We start from the raw sequence: 26,024 nt of genomic DNA on the forward strand, positions 1-26,024 counted from the left end.
AATGTTTATTATCCTGTTTTGTAGGTAGTTGCAAACCTAAACAAAGAACATGACCCTTCTGTTACCCAGTGGAAGAAAAAAAAAGTGTTTTGAACTTTTCATCAGAGGTTTTAAAAAGGTTTAGATATACAAAAACACACAAAGACCCATTACCACAAAGGTAGACCCATGAATTGTAAGAATAACCTGACGACCCTAGAGAAAGAATGGAAATGAATTACATTCCTTTGTCATGGTAGCAACAAACAATGCTGAAAAGACATAGTACCCAGCACCAGAGACTTGTTAGAAAGAATGTACAGTGGGAACAATTTCATGAAAGTACATGAAACGTTAGCTTTTAGTTTTACCTTGTTCAAAAAATTGTGATCGTCTTTTTAAGTTTTTCAAAGAAATAGATTCAGATTCTATTTGAAAAATACAAAGAACACAAGTCAATATGGTGCTAACTTTTCTTTTTTTTTTAAACTGACTATCACCACTGGATAACAAATGACAGTTAGCAGACTTTTTCAATCTGTAAAAATATTACTTAGAAAAAAAGATGGAAAAAATTCTAATCTTTTGTAATAAATAATGTACATTTTTTTAGTAGGTTATACCACATAGAGATTAGTACTTAGTATAAGCAGAATCCATCTACAGTAACAACACAGATGACCCACTTTGTGTGAGAGAACTGGAGAACTGGCAATATGGTTTGGTTTAGCTGAAATCTCAGGTTTGGTACTCTTTTACAGCCCATGTTTGGGATTACAATCTCTAAAATTCAAATTCTTTGACTTGTCTTCTCCTCCTCTATGACCCTTAGTCATAATACAATGGGATGGCTTTAGCCGGTGCATATACTTTCCCATTCAAAAGTGCTTCCACTTCAGGGCTCATATATAAATCATCAGGCAAGCTATTATAAGATACAGTTAACTAAGCAGTTCCCATTAGAGAATTAGATATTCATTAGGAGACCTAAGTGGTTGCTTTCTCTTACTCTACCCCCAAAGAGTACCTTTGTTAATAACATCATTAGGACTTGTTACATGAAGCCCACACTATGCAGTTGAGGTATTAAAAAGTCATCATACTTAAGTTATAGTGGGAGAAAAAAAAACCCCAAACACATAGGGCAAGTCCCTACATTCAAGGTTGTGAGGTTTGTGGTGCCACAAATCCAGTAGCAAAAAAACCCCAAAACACAAACACCCTCCAGGGAAAAACCCGGCACAGAGCATGTGTCAGTAGCATGGTCTGGAACAAACAGAGGGCTAGCCATCCAGAGCAATGCTCTGGCTGCCAGCCAGGTTCCATGCTGCCAGATCTGCACCTCTGCTGTACCAGGAAACCAGGTAATAGTTCAGGGGTGTGTAATGGGGCAAAAAGCAGCGACACAAATCTGTGCCTCTGCTATTTGTCTCTACAAGCACATACTCCTGCATGTGGGGACTCACCCATAGAGCTAGATTCTCTTCATCCTATCCCTCTAGTGCCTGTAGGGCAGAGAAAGCACTGACACTCAAAAGCTATGGAAGGACTGATACGAAACTGCTGTAATCTGTTATAAACAATACTGCACTATGTGGAGTTATTTTTTGTCTCTGCTTTGTTTCCCTGCACAGGAAGTCTATAACCAGCCATACTGAGATCCAGGTTCTTGTTAGGGCTTTGTTTAAAATCTAAGAATCATAGAGACATTCAGAGGTCATCTAGTCCAACCCCTCCACCAGAAGCAGGATCATATCTATCCAAGCTATCCTATACAAATTCATTATCTAAGCTATTAGTAAAACGACAGCCAACCCTGACACAAATCACAAGGCATAACACCCTAACCTGCCACAGGGAAGGCAAGGGGCCAACAGTAGCTAATATTCTGTTACTGCAAGGGTTGTTAAAATATGATCAAGACATCCAAAGAGGGCCCCTCCCATCACTATACAGGAAGGCAAAAACCCCTACAGTCTGTACCAACCTGACAATGGGGTACAATTCCTTCCTGACTTCAAATATGGCAGTAGGTCTGACTCTCGGCAGAAGGGCAAGCTTTCTAGCTAGGAATCTCAAAGCTTAAATGTCAGCAGGAGCATTGGTACAACCCAATCAAAATCCCCAGCCTTGGCCATAGCTAGTGTTCAGTGTTTGAGGAAGGTAAAACCCTGTCCTAAATTGTCCTAAATATGCATGCAGCTGATACATCTGAAGAGGGTATGTAATAAAGAAAAAGTTTGTGAACCTCTGCTATAGCGCAACCCTACTTATTTTGAGTGCAATCAGACTTATGTGCTAGACATGTAGCCTCCAGTATTCCACTAACATTTACAGGTACAATATCTGTGTTCTCTCTTCTTTCCTTTACAATTAACTGACAAACAACAGTAGTTTACCTTTTTGCTCATTAGAACACAAATCTGCTTGCATCCCATTTATCACTTTGGCTCCGGTATCCTACAAAAAGAAAAGCTATTTAAATATAATTTCATGGTTTCATTTTAACTTATCAGTCACGATCACCATTTTCTCTCACAGGAATTGCACGAAGTTAAGTATGCCAGACAGTTCCTGTAACTTATGAGCAACTTGTAACAAATTTTCTCCAATATATTTTCTATATAGGGTACAGACATTTGCTAGAATTAATGTCCATCATTAGCTGATGGCCTGAAAGAAACCATTCAATTTGGTTTAGAAAAAAAGTTATAAGCCAAAATGGTAGTTGCTATTTGAATCCATGAGGTGGGGGTGAGGGGGAGAGTTTAAGTGACTCAAAAGCATAAACTTTATATTTCTTGAAAAAGTATCACGTGCATTACTATCAAATACCTGCAGTAGCCATTTTTAAAGAATTAATGTTCTAAGGTTTATATTCAGAACAAATGTCCTCGTCAAAGCCTGTATACATTTTAACATTTATTGATTCCATGTTCATGGAAATACAGCAGTCACACTTAAAAATATTTTCTCTCTTAATTTATTAACTAACATCATCACAATATTCATAGTTTCTTTCATCTTCACTGACATAAGGATAGGGAAGCAAAGAGAATATTACACATACTGAGCAACTTAAAAGTGGCAAAAAAAATGTTTAAAGATAAGTACTGCTTATTTCTAAACTAGACCAATTCCATTACTCCCAGAAACAAGACAACAAAACCTAACTTCTCTCCACCACAAACACCTACTTTAAAAGCTCCAGGCTCAGAAGAGGAAATCTAATCAGTAAAAGCATTGTCATTTAGAAAAGAAAATGGAATCTAAATACTATGGAGGTGGGGTCCCTCTACTTGTAGTCCTTTTGGGCAAAGGGGAGTCAAACTAGATCCCTGTTCCTTTACTAACCTGACCAGATAGCAGAAGCCCTTAATTATGCTAATGGAGGAGAGAAGTGGACCACCACTCCATCATGTCATCAACCCACTCTTATCCCGAGTGGAAAGTGTCATCTAGTGTAAGAGCTTTCAGTGCATCAGTAAAGAGCATTCCCTTCCACAAGGTGGCCAAAGTGAGGTTTCTTTGTGCTGCTTCTTCTGGAGATTCTTCAATTACATCCAGGCTAATGTCATTTTAATATAGTAGGAGTTCTTTGCATATTTATATGGAAGCCAACTGCTTTCTAAATTGCTACCAGAAAGATACTGCTGCCTTGTCATTCTAAAACTATGTAAACAGTTACACTGACTTTGTACATAAATAAAAGTTAGACATTTACACAGGAAATGATGCATTAAAACAGAGACTAATTAAAAAGCCAATTGAAAAATCTTGCTCATTTGCTAGATTTACTCTTTTTCTCCTTAAGATCTTAAAACCTGTCCGTCAATTTCGTCTCCCAACATTCCACAATTCTAGAAAAAAATACAAAACAAAACAAAACTACAAGCAACTTACAGAATTTTGAAGACTGCTGTTGAAATCTGTTTTTGTTGATATGTCTGAAGAAGTAGTGGGAAAATGATCTCCAGAAGTTGCATCAATCCATTTATTTTCAGATGTACCTACAATGTTGGCAGCCAGACTGGTGAGATTGAGGATTTTATGCCTTAAATATGGCAGGGAAGGCTGGTCTTTTCCCCAATCTGATTGGCACATGGAGATCAAGAAATGAATGTGGACAGAGATGCCAAAGTAAAGAACAAGAATTAATGAAAACACATTCAAATCAGACAATAATAAGGAAACATACACATACACAATGGAGAAAGAAAGGAGGAAAAGAAGAAAGATGAATTAGGTAGACTTTGTAAGAGAAAGAAAAAGCTTAGCCTTTTAATAAGCAGACCGCCTTCCCAATAAGCCAGTTAGTCAAAAGCTAGGCTCAAGAAATATTAGCAAGTTTACTTAGATATATTACATAAATCAAGATATATATTTATTATTATTCATTAAAAGCTATTTTTCCACAAAAAACTTCATTGCTAAACCTAATCTTGACTATTATCAAACCATCATGGACAGAAATCAGGGTTTTAAATACATACAGAGCTCCAGGAACACTATCTCCATATTTTTCCAGGGGCATGATATATCAAATTTGTCCCCATTGATTATTTGCTATAATCCACATTTAATTTGACTATATTATGCAGCTAATGAGGCCCAGAGACTGGGTTTTCAATGACAGGTCACAAATTTAACTGTATACAAGTAGGAAAGGCAAATACCACTGCCTGCTCCAATAAACTAGTAAATTATTGATTCAAGAAAAGATTATATAAACCAAATGAAACATGATTGAAGGGAAAGCTACCTTTACCTTAACATTAATCTCATACAAGAGTTGCAGCCACCCTTCAATCCAGAACCAATCAAGATCAATGCCAGTAGCTTCCAGGGTCCCATGCTTTTGATTTTTCTTGGGGCCTGTCACTCATCATTTACCTAAGGTTCTAGACAAGTTTTAACAAACATTTTGGTTTTTTTTTTGTTTTAATATCCTATTCTACATTTTCCTGCCCCAACAAATGACAGTCAAGCTGTAGTAGGGCAAGTAAAAAGATCACTGATATGAGACATGTGGTCACTGGAAAATCCTTGTCGGACTCTCAAAATGTGTTAGGGCCAAGCCAACAGCAAACTTTGAAGCTTTGCCAGATCTCCTTCAAACCAGGAAGGATGTATGGATTAGTGCTTCCTGCAGAGCCAGAATGGTGGTACCATAGCCAGGAAGGAATTTTTAACCCTAAAACTAAGTACAGATACTGAAAAATCCCAAGGTGGAATTGATCAAAGCTGCACAGTTTTCTGTAAGGGGCATAGTTTAGGTAAGTACCAAACAGAACACACATTCACCCTTGGAGAGGATGAGGGCAAATATTAGACTGGGTTCTGCCATTTTTAAATCAGTCTATATTTGCTGAACTTCTGTTCTGTTACAGGTATAAACCAGCTTCCAATCACACCAGTAAAAGTGTAATGCCTGCACCTGGCCTGAAAGGCTAACTCCCACAGTCCTCCTTTGAATTAGGCAAATCACATCTCAGATGTAATATACTAGGTTCTGCTCCAGTGTCCATCATGTATATTTCCTGCTCCTTTCCCCGCTGTTCAGAGGGGAATGTAGGTGGAGTGTTATACCCAAAAGAGAGAGATGGGGGGGAAAGCTGCTGTCTCCAAAACCTGTCGGGAAAGATAGGGGTGGTTTATCCAATCTGAACAAACAACCGCCTCCACACGTGCCGGCAACTGAGGTGGCAAGAAAGGGCATTTTCTGTCCCTTTATATAGTCTTCTTACACACCTAAGTAACAATCCTAGGACACACCTTTAGCTTTGCATTCCATCAAAAATTAGGCCAGTGCATAAGTATTGGCACTAAATTAAGATCAGTAGACTTGCCAGTGAAGACTGCTGCAGTATAAATGGTTAAAAAGGAAAACAAAAAAGAAGGATACCAAGTTGTGTTGTTACGAAGCAGCCACACTAACAAAACACTTAAAGCAAGGATTATGGGACTCTGCAACACATGCATCGAGCTCAAAGACAAAGCATATTCACCTTACTAAGCATACTGTAGTTGCCCTGTGAAACAACTCACCATTCTTTCCATATCGTCTGACATCCATGACCAGGTTTCCAGTTTCTAGAGCATTAGCAATGGCTTCTTCCCCCTCAGCAGGGTCCATGTGTGACACCTTTGTGCCGCTGACAGTAATGATTTCATCATCTACATGCAGTTGGCAAAGATCTGCAGGACTACCTAACATACCAGAAGTGGGGGAGGAAAAAAAAAACAAAAAACTCAGATCATTTTTGTTACTGTCCCAATCAAAAGACAGGCAATCATTTGGTTTCCTGAAATCAATATTTACTATTGCTGGAGAGTTACGTAAGCTTGGAAGAATTACTACCGTGCATTGGACTTTCTGGTCTATTTAGTGCTGGGTATCTTGGTTAATGTTGGAATAATGCTTTCTTTTCTATTAAAACATCTGCAGGAATCATACAGGAAGCCTGAGCCTTTCAGGTTTACATATTCATACCCGAGACCTACTTATTTATTTTGAGATTTTTGTTGCCTCTTTCTTGACAAGTCTGATCTTGAAGGCAAGGCAGTGCAAGCACCCTGGTATCTGCCAAAGATGCATTTATGTTGCGTTTGTTTGCAGTTTGTACCCTGCTAGCATTCTGGATTTCTGGTTGCACCTGAAGTGAATGTCATTTTGCCTACTGCCTTACTGAAATGCAATTTGTATTATTCCAGAATTAACCAGGGCTGAGCTTAGTTAAGATACTGCTGGGCTGTATTCCAAGTTAAATTTTTCTGGGTTCTTTAAATTACTGGCAAGTTCAATAGCTCAACCAAGCTCTACTTTTATTCTAGGTTGAACTTGAATTCTACCAACTTGTTGTAGAGTATGTATAATTTTAGAAACCAGCAGAAAGGCGATGAATTTATGAGAAGCTCTAAAGCACCGAATTAAGGGGCAAACAGGATATGGACTTAAGTTGAATTCCTTTCAATTCAGTGGGGGGAAAGATGCTAAAAAGTTATTCTTCCTTGCAGAAGGATTCCATGGATTATACCTGAAGGGAGTGAATACCTGGAGGGAAACCTGAAAGATCAGAGGCAGGAAATTTAAAAGGCAGTGAGATGAAGTTAAAGAAAGGAAAGTAAAAGCTGTAGATAAGGAAAAAAATTAAGTAGGAGTTCTGTTAGATTATAAAAGTCTCTGAAAAGAAGTGGTGCAAGCAGTACTCAGGACTTTTAGAAATAGACTACATGCAACATTAGAAAATACTGTAAGAAAATCCTGTACAGACAAGAGTAGATGACTTTGTTCATGTAGTATTCATCTCCACTTTTTATGATATCCCTGCAAAGTTTTTACAAATAAGAGCCAGGGCCTCCAAATAACAGTTTAGATGGCATTTAAAATGTGACAACACTGGAAATCAAGGAATTATGGGTACGACTATACTATGTTGCAGGACTCCTGGAGAGGTCTGCTCTCAAGCACAATGCACTACCCACCCCTGTTCACATACACCAAACCCAAAAATACAGTAGTGAAGACACTGTGGCTGCCAAAGACAGAAGATTCAAGGCTTACATGGGCTAGGGACAGACATTACGTGTAAACCAGTATAAGTGATTGGAAACCTGTTCAAATCTGAAACACAACAGAAGTACAGTGCACATAAGCTGTTTTCAAACTGGTAGATTTGAACCAGTTTAAGATAAACCTGGATGGATGTAGTATCAGACTTAACTGATTTAGGTTAAATTACTTTATTGAACTTGTGTTCCAGATCCCTTCCACATTCAAGTTAACTCTCAGTCCCACAGCATCCCAGGATGCTTTGCACACCCCCCGCAACAAACCGCCCATTGCAGGGTGGGTAGGCTAGCCTTGGCCCAAGCTGTCTACTTCAGCTGAGCAGGGAGGCATGCTTTAACAACGCTCAGCTTCTGACCTGCACCACTGTAGGCACGCGTCTGTATTTCTGGAATCAAAAGTGAATGTCTGTTCACTTGCTTATCGGTTCAATCTCCGCAGCTTAGACTAACCCATGAAGAACAAATCAGTTCAGCCTCAGGTTTTTTGACCACCTGTACTTAGCATTGGTGGGGGAGGGAAGGAGGAGCAGGAGGGTTGGTGGAGAAGAGTACCTCAAAAGCAGCTTCCCCCTTCATGTATCTCCCTTTGGTGCAGAACAAGGAGAGGAGGTAGACAGGGCATGATCAAAAGCCAGACTACCTTAGAGTAGAGATCACACTACATAGCAGATGCATAACCTAAGGAAGTAGGGCACCAGCCCTGGGCACTGACTCCCAAGGGGTGACAGAGTGAGCAGCAGAATGATTAAAAGAACAGAAATTTCCTGGCATCTTAAAATGTTGGGGTACAGGAATGAGAAAAATGGAACATTTTCTCTTTTCTTCCTGAATTAAATGCTGGTTAAGAAATTTAATATTCCATTCATTTGACTGTTCTTTAGAATGTGTGGACTCAAAGGGCCTCTGGTAGATCCTCACCAAAACAACCAAAAACAAAAAAAAACACACCACCACTGTAAATCCAAGCTTTTGCTGCATGTTATATATACAACATTATGGAATAAAGACTAGGCAGAAGAAGGTATAGGAATGAAAAAAAGATAGAAGAATCCATAGCTTTCTAGATACAGCTTATGCAATATAGGATTAATGAAGATTACTTTTAAAATCCAGTACCTTTGGGTTGTAAAATAACTGTGCAGTATCATGTCCAATAAAATTTTGTGCTATCCAGGAAGCATGCTGTATTTTATTTTTTCACAACTGAAACAATGCCATGTGTAATACATTTTTAAACATAATGTGTATAACTGGAAATATCTCAGACTCGGCTGAAGGTGTAAATACTTATATTACCATATTTCTAATACTTCTTAACAAATAATTTTGGTCATGCACTGAAATGTCACTTTAGAAGATTCTTCCCCCATAAGCTTAGAAAGCTGACTAAACTAAGTCAAAGCTAATGTTCAAAGTGAGAGGTGTACTGAAGCTCAACAACAAAGTTGACTCTATGAGAGAAGAAGTTCAAATTATCAAGTAAGACTAAGAAAGCATAAACTACAAGAAACAAAACATTAATTCATTCGTATAGCGATTCTGTATGGCAACTGCTATAGTCTCTAGATTACATTTATACATATAAACCTAAATAAGCACTTGAATGAACTGAAATTTTTCCTACTACTGCATCAGATTTAATTTTAGATCATAATTAAAGCAAGTGAGTTATGGTATTTTTCAAAATTTCCACTAGAAGCAAAAAGCATTTTTCTGCTAAAAATGGAAATCTTTACTTTTTCTAATAAACTGCAGTGCTCAGTTATCTTCACATAAAAAAAAAAGGGCAAAGAAAGTTGGTCAAATTTGGTTTGCAAAGAAGACAGCCCTATATGGCTACACCTGGTATATTTCAGTCACGTGTACCCTTAGGTCACTCATGTCATCTCAAATACTGGTTGTAAATGGGCAAGGGAGAAGAGGGACATTTCAGGTGTGGAGGATTACAGGGCAGTGGGGAAACTGGCTAGGTCACTTAATGTTTTCTCAGGCTTTCTTTGTTTATTTAGTAGAAGGTGTTGAAATTGTTAGAAAAAATAACTGCAACCCTGGTTTATTTTATGGGTGTTAACTGGACTCTGGTCAAATATGCACTTCAACTTTTAAAAAGCTTTTGAAGGGAACAAATATCAAGTGTATGCTGCTTCGGTACAATGTTTTTTCTCATCGGGGCATTTAAAATAAAAAATATATTAAGCATATAATTCATTGTAAAAACCAAGAATGAAACGCACTGAAAATATTTTAAGGAAAACAATGTAGTTAAGATAGTTCGCTAAAATTTCAACATTCTCTTAAATTTGAAGCAAGCATTAAGAAATGAGCAGAAAAAAAAATGAAAGTATGCTACGGTATTTCAAGTGCTGTCCTTATTTTTGAACTATTATGTAGCTACCTCACAGTGATAGAACAATGCTTAGCTTTGAAGGCAGCATTAAACATACCATGTATGTAAGAGTGTTAGGCACAGTTCGGTTAAAAAAAAAAAAAAAAGTTACTACTGTTACTACCAATTCCTTTGTACTCTGACATGTTATTCATGGTTAGGACAAAGTATAAACTGAGATAGCCACAACCGAACATTCACCCCTCCCTCCACGGCAGGAGCCCAGAATCAGGGTTGACAGGGACCTTTGTGCACTACAATCCTATAAACATTAACCAGCATTACTGTAATGTTACTCTTATTTTGATTTACAATAGGCAGCACGGAGAGAGATCTTTGCCCAGAGTAACTGGCATAAAAAGAGAAGCCTAGTGGCAGTGAGAACAATTTTAAATTACTCTTGGATAAAGGGGTTATTCATTGTTTGATTTTCTTTATCTAGTAGGACCTAGCCGATGTAAACACAGTCCTGGTTTTTACTTTAAAGTCAATACATAAGTTGGCAATTAATAATTTTTCTTGCTACGAAAAAGAGTTTAATAAAAGCTAGCTTGCAACAGTTTCTCCTCTCCTCGTTTTTTTTTTAATTTTTTATTATGCATTAAGCCATCAGGTGTAAAAATGAAAATAGCAAAACTTGGAGTGAATATTACTGAAAAACAACACATACCATATAAAAGATGCTATTTTATGAACGATTACTCTTTTTAATTAACAATTCATTAAAATATAGTTTGCTCTTTAAAACAAACTACACTAAAAACTCAGAAATATAAAAAGGACATTTAATCCCCAACAGGAATGACAAGAACCTTAATCTTTGATATTAATACATATCTAAAAGAAATGGAGCTTTAGTTACTGTCTACTGTTTATTCCGATTCTGAATGCAACTTGCAGTTGATTTTTACTACCTCTGTTCTGAAAAAAAAATTAAATTTCAGTCACAGAACTTAGAGGTTGCAGTTACTTTTCAAAAGTAATAGTTTCCAATATTCAATAGAGTGGAGGCAGGCAAACCTGAAACAAAATATATGCCTGGTAACAATAATCTTTCCTGTGTACCTGGGTTTATATACAGTAGGAAGTAACACCTTTAAAAATATAGGAGAAAAGAACAGTCTGTATTTTAAAGACCCTTATCTTTCAGAATATTAAACTGCATCAGGCATCACAAAACCTTATTAATAAATATATATGTATACCATTGCTATGGATATACAATTGTTTCAGAACACACTTAATATTAAATAAGTTAAGTGATACTTATACAAAGGAACTGTAGAATATTTAGCCTTTAACAATAAAATAAGTGTTCCCCTTTTTCTTTTCTACCCCCATCTGAATTCTTAAGAATATTTCCATCAATTCTTACAAGTAAATGCCTTTATTTGAAAGCCTCAGTGCATTAACAATAGGAACAAAGTCTCTAAGAGGATTAAATATGAATTTACCTTTTTCAATTGATTGCACAAAGACCCCAGAAGTATTCCAATTTGCTGTAAACCCAAAGTTGTGGCTCTTACCCGGTTTCTGGTTTATACTGATTCTCATTTCACTGTACTGGTCCTGAAAAATAAAACATGACACTGCAGTATCTGGTATCACAGGCATTTACATGAGGGAAAGTTTATCCACTAAATAAGTGAGGCTACTCACAATGTACACTTTAATTATCTATGAACTGACTTTAAAATGGTTTTCCTTGTAGATCATGCTAACTAGTTTGTTTGTTTGTTTGTTATTTAGGTGAGTAATTTAAACTGTATATTGTTTCCTGTAATTGTGTATAGTTTGTTTATTATTAAATTCATCATAACAGGTTCCTCAGGGCAAAATTCTCTGGTAAGATTCTGTAGGAATTGGAAAGACATTATGATCTCAATTTTAAAAAATGGGCAGTTAGTTCTTATAAACTTCATCCCCCTAGGAGCACAAATTGTAACATCTGAAGAGGAAAAAACCGTAGTAAGTCCTTGCACATATTCTAGTATACTCAGGGTGCTCCCTGCCTCATGAGACTGTCTAGTGGGAATCTCAAAAAGCTGGATAATTGTAACTCATTTAATCTATATTTATGCATGCATTGTTATGCAACTGGATGCATTAAACTTGGACCAGTGTCTCTGCGCAGAGTTCCACAAAGTCAATGGGCTGTTCTTAGACATAGTGGTTTTAGATTTATAAAGCAATTCCTAGAGCTGGCTGGAAGCCAAACAGTCCATTCCATGGGGAACTGATACTTCAAAAATTGTTACAAGTCAGAACAAAAAGCTAAAGTTCCCTGCGAAAGAAAAATATTGAAAAAATTCAATTTGAACTTATCTAAGCCTTCTGTTTTGCTAAAGTAAGACTGTTTAGTTTACTATCAGAACATTCTCAACTATTCAGTGATATGATATTTAGTTTAATATAATGAAAACCCTACTTAACAGTTTTTCCCTGATCCAAACAAAAAACACTAGTGTTTTTGTCATAATGGGAAAATTGAAATGATTCATTTAGCTTTTTCCTGTTGGAAATTGTCAGAGTGGATACATTTCCCCAAAACAATATTCTATTACTAAACCACATGCTGTGGCACTGTGGGCCATTTTTAGCTCAATAAATTACCACTATCTGCATAATTATTGGAATAAATCTCTATTCATATGGTTACAAATATGGTTACCCTTGTTTCTTATTCTCCCCTTTCACTTACCTAACACTTCTACATCTAATCCTACATTGTAATATCAAACCAAATTAAGTAAGCAAAGGTACTCTAAGTTAGTAAAGTGGAATGTGCTAGAGTTTGATGAGCAAAGAGAAGCAGGAAATAGGCACAGACACCAGCTACAATGGCAATATGTGGAAGCATTAAAAAAAACTTAAGTCAACCCTTTGGATCACGAGTCAGAAGACAATTACCAATCAGAAGAGATGTTATAATAGCCAGACTACAAGATACAGATAAAAAAAGGCATCTCTCTCTGTTAAGAAAGAAACATTTTTGGCAAAACTCAGAGTTACAGTTTATTGAACCAGCGTGCAAGTTACTTAGCTATTACAGTCATTGGCCAATAAATAGGTTCTTACTTTTCCTTAGGTATATAACTGACTGCATTAAGTCAAAATTCCATATTTTTACACATACAACAAGCCCCAGAAAATAATATGCTCCTTTTTTATGAAAGACAGAATGAAGGAAGGGAAGGGGGGGGGAGAAAGATTTTTTTCACCCCAGAGTTATAGATGCAGAGTAGAGATAGAGCCTAATCATCAGCTGACTCACCCTTGCTTTCCTGCTTAACTAACGCTGAAAAATTAGCTACTGCTGAAGACTGGTCTCCATAGGTGGATCTATGATTTTGAAGAAGCTAAAGAATCTCTGAGGTTGTAAAATAGAAAAGGAGAGAACAGAAGAAGCTGGCAAACAGCAAAATAACCCTAAAAAGTTTAATTTGATTGGTGGAACATCAAGATCATTAAAAAGGAGAGATGATTGTTAAGACTGTGAAGAGCAATAAGCTATTAAGTCTACTGAGGCCATCAGCTGCCTGACCAGTAATGAATGAATTGCTGCACTGTGGAGTAGAAATCAAAGCAAGACATTTCTATCCTGGTCAGAATATCAGCTTCTTTGCTTAAAACACATACCAATTTGTGGGGGCAGGAGGGTGGGAAAAAGGTGTGTGTGGTAAGTGAGAAAATACGGTATTACCTTATATTGAAATTCTACTACTATACTTAAAGTTCAGCACAGAATAATGTATGAAGTAAGATTTAGGCCATTAACCTGTTCCTTAAAAAAAATAAATGAGATCTTTTTACTTTCCCCAACTACGAACGGATCTTTACTCTTACTCCACCTGAGAGGAGGAGAGTCCAGTTCCATTCACTGAATTTCACCTTGCTGCTTTGACAGGTTCTCTCCAAAGATTATATTGGTCTACAAACTCAACATTAGTGCTTTAGTGTTTACTTGACTACCAGTCTCTCGCCTGGCCATGAAATGATTTACCAGCAGATTAAGCAGAAAAGGATTTTCTACCTCAACTACATCTTGTTTGATGCATGCTGTATAAAACAGTCATGTGCCTGATAACCAAACAGTAGCTAGGCTTAGTCTTTTTATCACTGCAGTGAACAGAAATGAAACCCGAACCTAAAATTTTTGTTTCCAAAGCAAAAATGGGCACATGAAGTCCATATATCTATCTAATTTAATACATATCCTACCAAATTTAACAGCAACAGCTCTAGTTACCATTGTATTATTATTATTTAAATTATCATAATCTCCTCCTACTTGTAACAATCACGTCTTCAGAAACAACAATTAAATAAATTAATTATGATGACCAGACAGGCAGTTTAGAGCTGCCAGGCCAAAAGCAGTAGTAAGAATCTGTAAACTGAAAACAACCCAAAAAACCTGCTCAAGAAGAAATTGGTTAAAGAAAAACAAACAAGCTGCTGTCCAAATGGGCTGACACTTACAAAACAATATTAAAACAAAAATAAGAAGAATATGCAGTGACTTCATGATCAGCATTCAGGTTTTTTTGCTTCAGCAGTAGGCATAATTAGCATTTAGAGAAATGTAAAAAATGTGAAGAATGCAACTTGCAGCATGATCTTTGAGGTTTAGCAACATCAACTCCTGCAGGATGCTACTGACAGCTGAAGCTATTAGTATTCAGTTTACATTTGAAACCTGAGACTGACAGGAGACAGCAACAGTCAACAGCTTCATGAATACAGTACTTTATATTCCTCAAAGCTCTATAAAAAGAGCACTAGATCTAATTTCTGAACAAAAGTTGGAAAATTTTGCATCAGACAATTAGTGAGGATGTGATTTAGTTTAAAACTAATTAGTGAGAACAGTTGTTAAACTAAAACCTAGTTGGAGAATTAGTTAAAAAAAAGCACCGATTCAGGCCAATTTGGGGAGAGTGGGAGTGGGTAGGAGAGATGCAACTGTGATGCTGCGTACATTAAAAAGGGTCAGATTTTTAACGCCTGAATTATTTTGCCTCCTGCAGTTTGAGGGCGCAAATAATGGCTATAGTGCAATTTGGGTCACTCACATGACTGTACTCAGGAGATAAGATAATTTGCTGCTGCAAAGCATGGGCACAAAAACTGAAACCTGGGTAATGTTGAACTGAACATCAGACTCACTTTGTACTTGAATTAGAAATGCAGTGAAGCTCAGGGCAGAGAGTTTTAAGTGTTGTAGTTACCAAAAGAGCAAATACTATTTTTCCCTATACTATCTGAAAAAGAGGCTAGATGAAATGGGCTAAGTTGTTTCTCTGAGCAGCTCTCATTACTGGAGAATATTGGCCTAAGGTTTTAATAATAATCTTTGTTCACGCTGCCTTAGGTCTACTAGATTACTGCAAGTAATTATATACTTTTCAAACTCACCCGTGACCTTGAAACCTCAGGCTCTGGCAGGCTTCTTCTTTCTGCAGAGGGTGCAACTGTAACAGAGTCAGGAGAAGTATAATACTCTGATTTAAGACCATGGCTTCCAGCATCCTGGTCCTGGGATACAGCAGAGGCTACTGAAATAGGCGAATATGTTCTTTTAATATCTTCCTCCTTTTCTTCTTCCTCCTCCTCTTCCTCATCCTCTGCATCTTCATTGCCACTTTTCAGTGCAGTGGTAGAAAGAGGCTGTCTTGTTTCTGGTTGTGAAAATGAATTGCTGGTGAACAAAGCTGGAGCTCTCTTGGCTCTATCTACTTCTCCGTTATACTTCTGGGCATCATCCATCTAGAATTAAAATGTTATTACAGAAAAGCAATTCTTAAAAATCCACAAGCCACAAATGGAGTATTTCAATACTCCAAAAAGTTTAACTAAAAAAAGCACTTTGACCTTTCTTCTTTCTCTTCAATTACCTTTTTAGTCCTTCCATTCAATACCACTTACTCCTTGCCTTAACAGAAAGCAAGAGGCCTACAGGAAACTAAATAATCCAGGTTTGAATTCAGGAGTAACACAATCAAACCATATGCTTTCAAAAGCTTACCTATTTACCAGATGCAAAATTGGAGAAACTAAGGGCTTTTGAAAAAGCTATGAAAAATCTACACCGATTCTGATTTTCCATGTTGTGTTTCAGTACAAAGGAAAAAAATCTCACTGTTCTATCAAGTTGGATTTACACCACACAAGAAACTGTCCTGATTCATTAGCAATTATCCGATGCAAAGAAAAAGCTCCAGAAAACTGTAACATATTTTTAAAAAAATTTCTGGCAGGAAACTTTACAAAAAAAGAGATTACTATTCACACAGTCTGATCAAAGTACTAATACAATCAACAAGTGATCATTTAAAATATATATCAGTAAATGTTTGAGCATAGAAACAAAATAATCTGCTCCATTATTAATATGCCCTGTGTAATGCAATCACAGGTAATTTGGAAGGTAATTAATTACAATGTTAAAAGTACTGTTTGGTGACTTACTTAAGATTATAACATTCATATACATTAAGAAAAAGGATGTTTTTACCGTAAATGATCTAGGAAGTGATGAGATTCCTCGTGTGTGGACACCAAAAGGTCTTGGTGTAACCACAGATGTTAACCTAGAGGTATCAGTTTTCTGGTAACTTCTGGGTAGAGAAGCTGAAACCCGAGCTGACCCAGTTTGTGCATTCACTGAATGGTGAGTAGACAAAGGAGCTGAGCTCTGTTTTTCGGACAGGCTTTTAGATGGAATTTGCGTTTCACCTGTTGCATAGCTCTCCCACTTCTGCAAATTCTCTTTGCTAGTTGGCGCAGCTAAAGGTTTTTCATTGTTCTTAAACACATCAGTGGTATCTTTTTCAACTAAGTAATCTTTTGCTACTGAGGATCTAGAAGATGTTTTTTCTTCACTAAACACATCATCATATGACGAATAAATCCACTTGCGTTCAGTTGTTCGCTGGTTGTCACCATAGGTTTCGTGATCTCTCTTCTCCCTGAGGAGACAGGGCTCATTAAAATACCAAAGGAGTGACCTGGTGAACAGGTGGGTTTTAAAGAAGTCTTTCAGCTACTAAATGCTTGAGGCAAGAAAACAAGCAGTAGGTAAATTAAAATGAATCCTGCTCTCTCTCCAAAATTAAAAAAAACCTTTTCTTTTCACATATTAAAATGGCCAATAATCCTATATACTCTGATGTTATCAACTGGCTGTGCTGCCAAAACTGGTTTCTCTCCAAGCATTCCAGTTAAAATTTTTGGAAAGCTGTAATAACTATGTTTCTCCAAAGGAAGTTAAGAGATGGAAATGTACTTAATTTGGAAGGGTGGAAGACTGCCACCTGAAGACTATTGTCTTATTAAATACTGTACTAAAATGCTTAACTAATTTATAGAGAACATGGTGTTTGTTGATCCTGAAGCTGAGCTTTAGTGGTTTTGTTTTTTGTTTGTTTTATCATTAAACGTGTCCATGTAGTGTAAAAAGCTCACTAGCACAACTATAGTGTTTTAGAAAACTATTTTTTAAAATCACGGAGATATTGGCGATTAAGTACAATGAACATCTATGCTGATACTGAATAAAATATATTTTTTGTCTTGAAAATAAGAAGTACTGAAACTCAGAACGTGTTCAAAAAGGGTCCTTTTAATTTGCTGTCTAGATGTATGCAGCAGGTATACACAGGCATTCATCTAAAATAGATGAGACAATGTATTTATAAAACCACCATCACCTATAGGCCAAATATTGTTGCTTTACTGTATTTACTTTCTTTCCCTTTGAAGAGTGAGTTAAAACTATTTGCATTTCACCCATTCTATAAATAGCACATGGATTCACATAGCAATTACATTGAGAAAGTTGGAGAACCCATAGTCCTGCTATTTTGTGATATAACAAGCACCAGGCATATATTTACTCACCATGTAAATACATGTCTACAACTAGTAGAAAATTACAACTACAATATTAAAGTAAAGAAAAATACCCAATCCTATTAAACTAGCCCAGGTACTAAAACAGCATGACTGACCAACTTATTCATTCTAGCCTGGCTAGGCTAATTTTAAACCAAATATGGTTAATGTGAATGCAAATTTGATAAAAACAGATACACTTATTTATACCTAGTTCCACTTTCTAAATTTCATGGTACATGACTATCCAGATTTAACATCCTCTATAAATTTCCCAGAACTAAACCACATCTGCCATTCAGTTATTTATGTAATGCTGAAATCTAAACAAATCAGTCACAAGTTGGCAAAGGAAACCTTTATCAAACAACACCCCCCCTCCCCCACAAAAAAACAAATGTACTAAATTAATTCCACTTCATATGCCAGCATCATTTTAATGCTAGTTAAAGCTACTTTATAGTAGAGAGAACAAAAGAGCCCACGCTTAAATAATACACATGAAACCCCAGTTGGATGCATTACCTGTCTCGCTGCATTTCTTTCAGTGATTTGGTATTTCTTACAGAAACCTCAGAGGTTTTCCTTTCAATGTCTTCTCTTTCTTCCTTTTTCTTTTGCAAATCTGAAGTGAAACTTTTTCGGCGACTCTTCCATTTTGCAAGATCCTAAAATGGAAGTCACTTGAGTTTTGGGGTATCTAATTTTCTGGAGACCTGTAACCACTTCATAGTCTATCCTACTGCATTACTCAGTCCTTCTAACTAGATCTAAGTGTCCTAATTTTCCTCTGTAGACAGACACAGTTTTTCTGTGCTAAGGCTAGAATCTCATGTGTCTTCTTGCAAAGTCTGACCTAAATGTTTCCGAAACACAGTGTTTGTATTTTTCAGATAAGGTGACATGCCTGTTGATCTTCTGATCTGAAACTGAAAAGGAAAATTAACTTTTCCTTTTCAGTTCTTTCCAGTTGCATCTGCAATATTTATTCTTAAATTTTCTAGGAAAATAGAACTGTTTTATTTAAATGCAACTGTTTATTTGCTTGTTTGTTCTTTAAGCAAAGGAAAGCAATATAACAACTGACTGATGCATTAGTTTTAATAAGCTGATGTCAGTATTAAAGATGAATTGAAGGCAGAATATTTTTGGGGAGATTTTTTAAAGAATTAGCAAGGTAAAAAAAATATACATTAATGTAATTTGCAAGGAAGAAAATATTTTTTTTTCTGAATGGCCAAAATACTCAAATATACTCAACCATCAGCCCTTCATTAACTTTCATTGCATGTGTAATGCTTTCTATCACTGAACAATTTAATGTGGAATTCTAACTATCATTAGATTTCACAGTAACACTAACATGTATTCCTCTAAGCAGAAGCATGCCCTGTTTAGTTTCCTCCAAATGCGATTTGCAATCTTTGTTGCAGATCATTGTATTAAGCCATACTATACATATGATATATGTATAGTAAATATCTATACATAGCCATACTATACATATGATATGATACTATAATATAGCTGTTTTTATATTACGCCTATATTACATTTACAAACATGCAGACCAAAAGATACTCTATTCCCAGAGAAGCAAATATCTAGTAGAATGACACTATGCTAAATATGGCATCTTATCTTTTAGGCTAGGTACGGAGGTTCAGAAAGCCTGAGGGGGATTTACAGTAATTTTCACAGCTTTTTTTAAGCACCCTACATTAGTCTGGGAGAGAACAGAACTCAAGTTGCAAGCCCAGCCAAGGAGCCGAGCAGCTGGCCACCCCTGATTGGCCAGTACACACCCTCTCCCCAGCTCTGTCACCTGCCAGCAGCAGCTGGGGGAAAAGGAGCCCCCAGCTGCACAGGCCCAGCCCCAAACCAACATGGCAGGAGGGGTGTCCATGTGGCAGGGTGGGCATTTCCCCCACACACCTGCTCAGTCTGGTGGACACCTGCAGCCAGGAGCTGCTGCTTGAAGCCTCTGTCTCCTGCCTGTGACCAGACAAGGTGGGGGTATAGAGCCATGGCTCAGAGCTGCATACCTTTCTGCCGTTCCAGGAGCCAGGGTTGGGGAGCAGACCCCAATAACTTGCTGGCTTGGGTTTGGAGGGTGCCAGGCCAGACTGGATTCACACAACAAGGGGCTCCACTCTCCTTCTGCCCCGGGTTCCTGGCACAGTGGAGAGTTGCACATCTTTGAGCTTCAGCTCCATTCTCCCACCCCTTACCCCTCTTCCCCCCTGCCCAGCCACACAGGCAGGAGACAGACTCTGAGCAGCTGCTCCTGGCTGCAGCTATCCACCAGGCTGGGAACCGGGAGTAGGGAGGGGGAAGTAGAGCCCCACTGCCATGCAGACCTGGTCCATCTCTCCCTCCCCCAAGATCCAAGCCAACAAGATCCCGGGGGGGGGGGGGGGGGGCATGCAGCAGGGGTCTCTGCTTCTCACCTCCCTGCTCCTAGTTCCCAGCATGGCAGACAGTCTGGCTCTAAGCTGGCTCCTGGCTGCAGCTGTCAAGTGGGTTGGGTGGGAGCGATGAGTGGAGGGAAGAGCTCTCCCTGCCCCTCCTGCTGTGCCAGCTCAGGGCCAGGGTTATGTGCAGTGTGGCTCTGTTATCACCCTCTCCTTCCCCCACTCAGCTGCTCAGGCAAGAGACAGAGACTCTATCTGTGCCAGCTCAGGAGCAAGGCTGGCCCGGTGCTCACCCTGTGCAGATAAGCACCAGCCAAGGCTAGCACACTGACCTGCAAGGGGCACCTGTGATGCCAGAGGACAGTGAACAAAGGTGATTTGCTATGGGATATGGTACAGAAGTTCAATATACTGCTCTGACCTAAACCAATTAAGTTTAGTACTACATCCATCCAGGTCTATCTTAGTCCAGGTTCCACTATTTTGAAACTGGTCTGTATGTGCTGAACTTCTGTTCTGTTGCAGGTTTAGACTGGTTTCCAATCACTTATACTGGTTTATGTGCAATTTCTGTACTTAGCCTTATTGTCATACACAGAAAGCAGCCTTCAAGCTGGTATTACTGTTTAGTCCTCAAAGGCTACAATGGAAAAAGCTTTACCTGGCAGAGTTCAATAAGATGCAGTAGATGAATTAAGGCATCAGATTTCATCCCTTCTTCCGATAACTTAGGCTAGGGCAATTGTTTGGACTGGGTCTTTCTGGACTCAGTTGTGTGAAATAGAGTGCACGCAACAGCCTACAGATTAGGTAGAAGTTGAATGTACTCAGCATCTCTCAGGTAACACAGGATAGAAACTGCATGCCCTTAGAAGTGTATGTGCACAGAGGTCAGGGGCAGGGAACACTTACATCTTGCCACCTTTGGTCTTGTTCTTGTAGCTGGGCTTTTATTTTCTGTAGCTCTTCAAAACGAATCTTGCGCATTGACTGCAGCTCATCTGCGCTGATATCAGTCAAAGACTTACTCCTAGGAAAAGCATTGTTATGCTTAGATTTATTTGTGCCAATATTTATTCAAGTGGAACTTTTGAAAGGAAGGGATTTATGTTAATATGATGAAGCTCTTGGAGGGAGACATTTTAAACTGAGCAAGAAATAGTAAAAACATACAAAGTCTTGACAAGCAGCTAAATGGGCAGGCTGGGATGTGCAACAATGCCAGTGATCATGTCAATAAACAGTATCTTTGTTCTAATAAGATTAGAAAAGGTAAGCAGCAGCTCCTGTGGTTTTGTTGCAGCTTCGTATTAATCATTCAAGTTGATTCTTCACATTTGCCTGCTCCTCACAGATCTCCGCTGCTTCTTTCTACTCAAATTCTCCTCTACCCCCAAATGCCGTTTTCTCCCTCCGCGTGTGCAGTTCTGTCATTTTTACCTATTCCTCAGGCCCAAAATCATGGAACCATCTTCAATTATCCTCCTTCTCTTTCTTCATACAAAAGCTTTCAAAATTTTATCACTTCTCATACAAATTATGAATACCTCTGTCCCTCAATCCCCCCCATTCCCTCCCCCCCACAAGCCGCAGCCACCCACACATTTCTAAAGACCACTCCATCCTCACTACCAAAAAGCAGTTTGATTCATGCCATGACTTCCCAATTTCCTCCTTCTCAGCCTTCCTGACTCTCTTTGATTTAATGTCCAACAGCTACAATAATCTTACTCTCTCCCAACTTTCATTAAGCTGTCCACACCAATTTCAAGTTCCATTATTGCATTGTCACCCACTCTCCTCCTGCTAAATTTTCCCACAACTCTCTTCTCTTTCACTTCACTTGCCATATTTGACATCCATTCCCGTGCTACTTTCTTCTCTGTTCTCACCTGTATTGAGTCATTAAGACAGAAGACAGCTGCATTGCATGACAATTTTCTGGAGGTTTTGTATATCATAATGAAGACCTTTTGAAATATTTTGCAACACGCACAAGCATGTGCGCAAGCACTGATTCCCTCCCTCATCCCCCATGGAATTTTTGCAACTGAGAAGTAGACAGTATTATGTATTAGTTGTTTTCCATATTGTTAGAGTGCCCTAACCACCAAACTATAAACTCAATTTCTGTCACACACTTGTTTGAGCTCTTCCATGCCATAAATAAATAGTTATTAGGCTAGAAAACCATGGAATTTTAAGAGGTCTTGTGTTTATCTATTCATTCAGAAGAGGTCCTGAAATTGTGCGAGTTCTTTATTTCCTATTCTCTGCAACCTTTTAGAACCTCTTCCAGATTTAAGACTCAGCCATAGCTGGAGAGACATGACAGCCTTCTCCCATTCTAATGCTTCAGAAGAATGCCACTTCTGCTCCCAACCACCTAGCTTTAGGTTGAAGAATACTATGACCACCTGAATGACAAGGAATGACACTGGATTGCAAGACCAAGGGAGTACACTGAAAGGGAAAAAATAATGGTATTAAATTAAATCTGGCCTAATAATATAGTTAATTGGCACAATGCCTTTTAAAATATTGGCAAACATTTAGGTAAAGCCGTGACCACATTTCTTCCCTTTCAAACTTCAGCGTACCTAAGCATGAATATGAGGTACAAAATTGTCTGGTGGCTTCGTGGCACATCCACCTGAGGTTTAGGAAGAGGTCAAACCTTCTCACTAGTAACCAAAGGCTCTGGACTTTGGTTAACAATCCCATGGTTATTTCACTCGGTACTTATTTATTTACCATTCTCTGGCCCTTCCTTGCTTTTCTAGTTAACTTTTATATCATGTGCAGAAAATTGTTGTGGATAACAAACTCCAAATATTAACACCAAAAGTGCTCAATATTTGTTGATGGAATGATAGAACACTTACCTTCTAAATTTCCCTTGCTTTTCTCTACATCCCCTGAACCAATTAGCTTTAAATATTGCTAAGTGAAAATCGTATGGCTTAGCATAAGATGAGCACATACAAATCGGCATAACAAAAATTTAAAAAAAAATCCAAAAGACCTATACTTTCACATACTCATTCTTAAATTCTAGCTCTGTCCTGGAACAACTTTCACTCTGCTGATTCTGGCAACGTTCGCTATTTAATAATGTAATTACACAGCATCAAGAAAACTCAATCTCTTTCTAACAAACTATACTTCTTCAAAAATCTCAAAAGAAAATCCACTATCACTTGCCCCTCTAAGTTTCAATTATCTTCCTCTACTAGGATCTTCCTTTTTCAAAAAAAGTTGAGTTTTGATGTCAAGTTTTGATGAAGATGATTAAATGTCACATGCTGAAACAAGAAATTGAACCCAACAGAAACGCTTCTCTAAACTAATTTCACTTTAAAGCTATCTGCTATCAACTTGCTTGAGTCTTTCTTTCTGGGTGATTTATCTTGCATTGTTTCATACATTTGGAGTAGCTGGGAAATCTTCCAACCCTCCTATAACATAGATCTTTAAAACACAGCTCCAGAATTCTCGCTTGTGCCCTATTTCAAACAAAATAAAATATATGTACTAGCCTTACTTCATATTTGATGAATATGTAAAAACCCAATTTATGCATATATAGTTGCCATGCGTAAAGTTTTAGCAAAACAAATTCCACTGCCGATTTTAAAATACCAAACAATATAAGTGATTAAACTTTGTTCTCCGCATATGCAATGCTTTATGCCACAAGGAAGCTGTCACAAGCACAGCTACTGGATTTCCTATACTTGTTAAGTAAATTGCCCAAGCACAGAATTACAAAGCAGCATGCACAAGTTGCTTCAAGCAAGAGTTTTTAGCTATTGTGCATGCATAAAAAAGTTAAACAACATACACAAAAGTGGTAGGGTAATACCTTTCATGTCTTTATCAAACTTACCCATGCTCATCAGAAAGCTTTTGAAACAGTCTGAGAAAACCAAAAATAAATTAATTACAGTGAGTCTTCCATGATAAGCAAGAGAACATTAAAAAGTTTGGTTATCAACTATTCTGAGTAAAGCAATGGGTGAACCTCAAATGGTTAGGGCTTGCAAGCTTTTTAGAGCACTTCACAGTTCAAATGCTAGGGAGAAACTTTTAGAACCCACACACTTTGGGAAGTCAAGTTTGTAAACCTTTGAAACAAATGTCTCCATCCCAATTTCTAGTACTTCTATCTTTGGAAAGACTGAATTACTTCTTCCAGCACTGCCAAACTGCAAGGAATACATGCAAACCACAACTGTTTCAATAAATGAAAATTAAAACCACACAGTCCTAACAAAAATTGCTACTTTGGTTCCAATTAATTCACCCATTCCTAGTTTTAAGGCACACAATAAATGAAATGAATTAAACAATGCCAAAAGTAATCAGCTTAACACACATGAGACAGACCCAAATACATCCAGTGGGATGTATTTAAAACATTTTAAAATACAAAACATTAGTAAAGGCATTGAGCATAAATATTTTTTAATGAAAAATCCTTGGAACAGCTCAATTATTTTCAAGTATTTGAGATATACTGCTAAGCACTTCTTGCATTTGGTTAACTGTGTGAAGCTGAAATATAAGAGACAAAAATATTGTCTGGAACATGAAAAACTGCAACTCGCAATGCCGTATTTTCAGTGCCAAGAACAAACTCAGAAAAACCCACTCTCCAGGACTGAGCATGACATCTGAAAAAGAGCAGTAGTTACAGTGCAGACTGGAGAGAGAGGTTCTCATCACCCCAGGGATGGAGCAGTGGAACATTCATTAAAATAGAGTATATCTGAAAGCAGGGAAGATGTTATGATTGGGAGAGTGAAGATATTCCAGTGGAAACTAAATTAGCACCATACATATACACCCTCTCTTTTCAGGTAGGTTTTTTCTTAAAGGGCGTAGGGTTACTGGTGATTTCTACCTCAGGTATCAGGCCTACAGCTGTGAAAAATAAGTTTCTGAACATTTTTCAATCCTGGATCATGGGCATTACCAAAACCCTTCAAAAATCAAAGCATTCACGTACTTCAGGGCCTCTCTACACGTTACATTTATACCACAATTAACATATTAATCATGGGATAAATGGCAAGGGTGGTACACATGCACCCGATGCCAGCAACTTGAAGCCCCACATCCACACTTTACAGTCTCTGGTGGGGAAAAACCTTCAGCAACCCTGCTCTCCATAGCCCTACTGGAGTTGCTGAAAGCAGAGTTTAAACTTCCACAGGAGGAAGCCCTCAAACAGACCCAAGGATGACGATCAGCTGATTGCTGGTCCCACCTCCAGGGCAGTCCCAGGTTACATGTGGGACCAGACACCTGGCTTTCAACTGGTCAGTGCAGAGGGAACTCAGGATCATGAAGGCAATGGCAAAGGGTGCGATTGGGACCCGATCCCCAATTCCAACAATCACACCTGCCATGCCACATGATCAGATCACAGGGTGACTTGACATGAGTGTGTATCATGGGCTTCAGGAACATTTGTACACTATATTGAAAACCTACACCTCAGCTTCTATGGTCTCTTGAGTAATTTATGTATGTGCCTGTTCATCCACAAAAAAGAAGTATATTAATTTGAGACACTGCTGGTATCTTGATAGAATTTACCAGCAGCCATAATGAAACATGAAATATCCTAATTATGGTTGAAAATATGGTATTGCAGCCCAAAGCAAAATTTAATGAAAGCAAATGAAGCTTTTTTATGGATTACGTAACTAAATAAATATGTTGAAGCCTTCACACTTGCATGCATGGATCAATACAAGATGATGTTTTCC

At 37.9% G+C, this 26,024-nt stretch overlaps 1 protein-coding gene across 12 annotated transcripts in view; it reads right to left on the bottom strand.

The window, feature by feature from the left end:
- Nucleotides 1–26,024, bottom strand: part of LMO7 (LIM domain 7) — a 202,591-nt gene that overhangs the window by 24,691 nt on the left and 151,876 nt on the right. For 7 of the 12 annotated variants that reach the window (XM_059720541.1, XM_019488603.2, XM_059720576.1 and 4 more), the window contains 10 exons: nt 24,137–24,166; nt 21,160–21,277; nt 18,359–18,501; nt 16,455–16,908; nt 15,356–15,706; nt 11,392–11,506; nt 6,028–6,189; nt 3,883–4,070; nt 2,379–2,439; nt 351–407 (listed from right to left, as the gene is read on the bottom strand). In XM_059720541.1, coding sequence (XP_059576524.1) covers nt 351–407; nt 2,379–2,439; nt 3,883–4,070; nt 6,028–6,189; nt 11,392–11,506; nt 15,356–15,706; nt 16,455–16,908; nt 18,359–18,501; nt 21,160–21,277; nt 24,137–24,166 — 1,679 coding nt within the window. The remainder of the gene's footprint in view (nt 1–350; nt 408–2,378; nt 2,440–3,882; nt 4,071–6,027; nt 6,190–11,391; nt 11,507–15,355; nt 15,707–16,454; nt 16,909–18,358; nt 18,502–21,159; nt 21,278–24,136; nt 24,167–26,024) is intronic. The other 5 variants (XM_019488601.2, XM_019488602.2, XM_059720667.1 and 2 more) reach the window with 3 other exon arrangements.

Source organism: Alligator mississippiensis, chromosome 1 (genome assembly GCF_030867095.1).
Source record: "Alligator mississippiensis isolate rAllMis1 chromosome 1, rAllMis1, whole genome shotgun sequence".
Classification (NCBI taxonomy): Eukaryota; Metazoa; Chordata; order Crocodylia; family Alligatoridae; genus Alligator; species Alligator mississippiensis.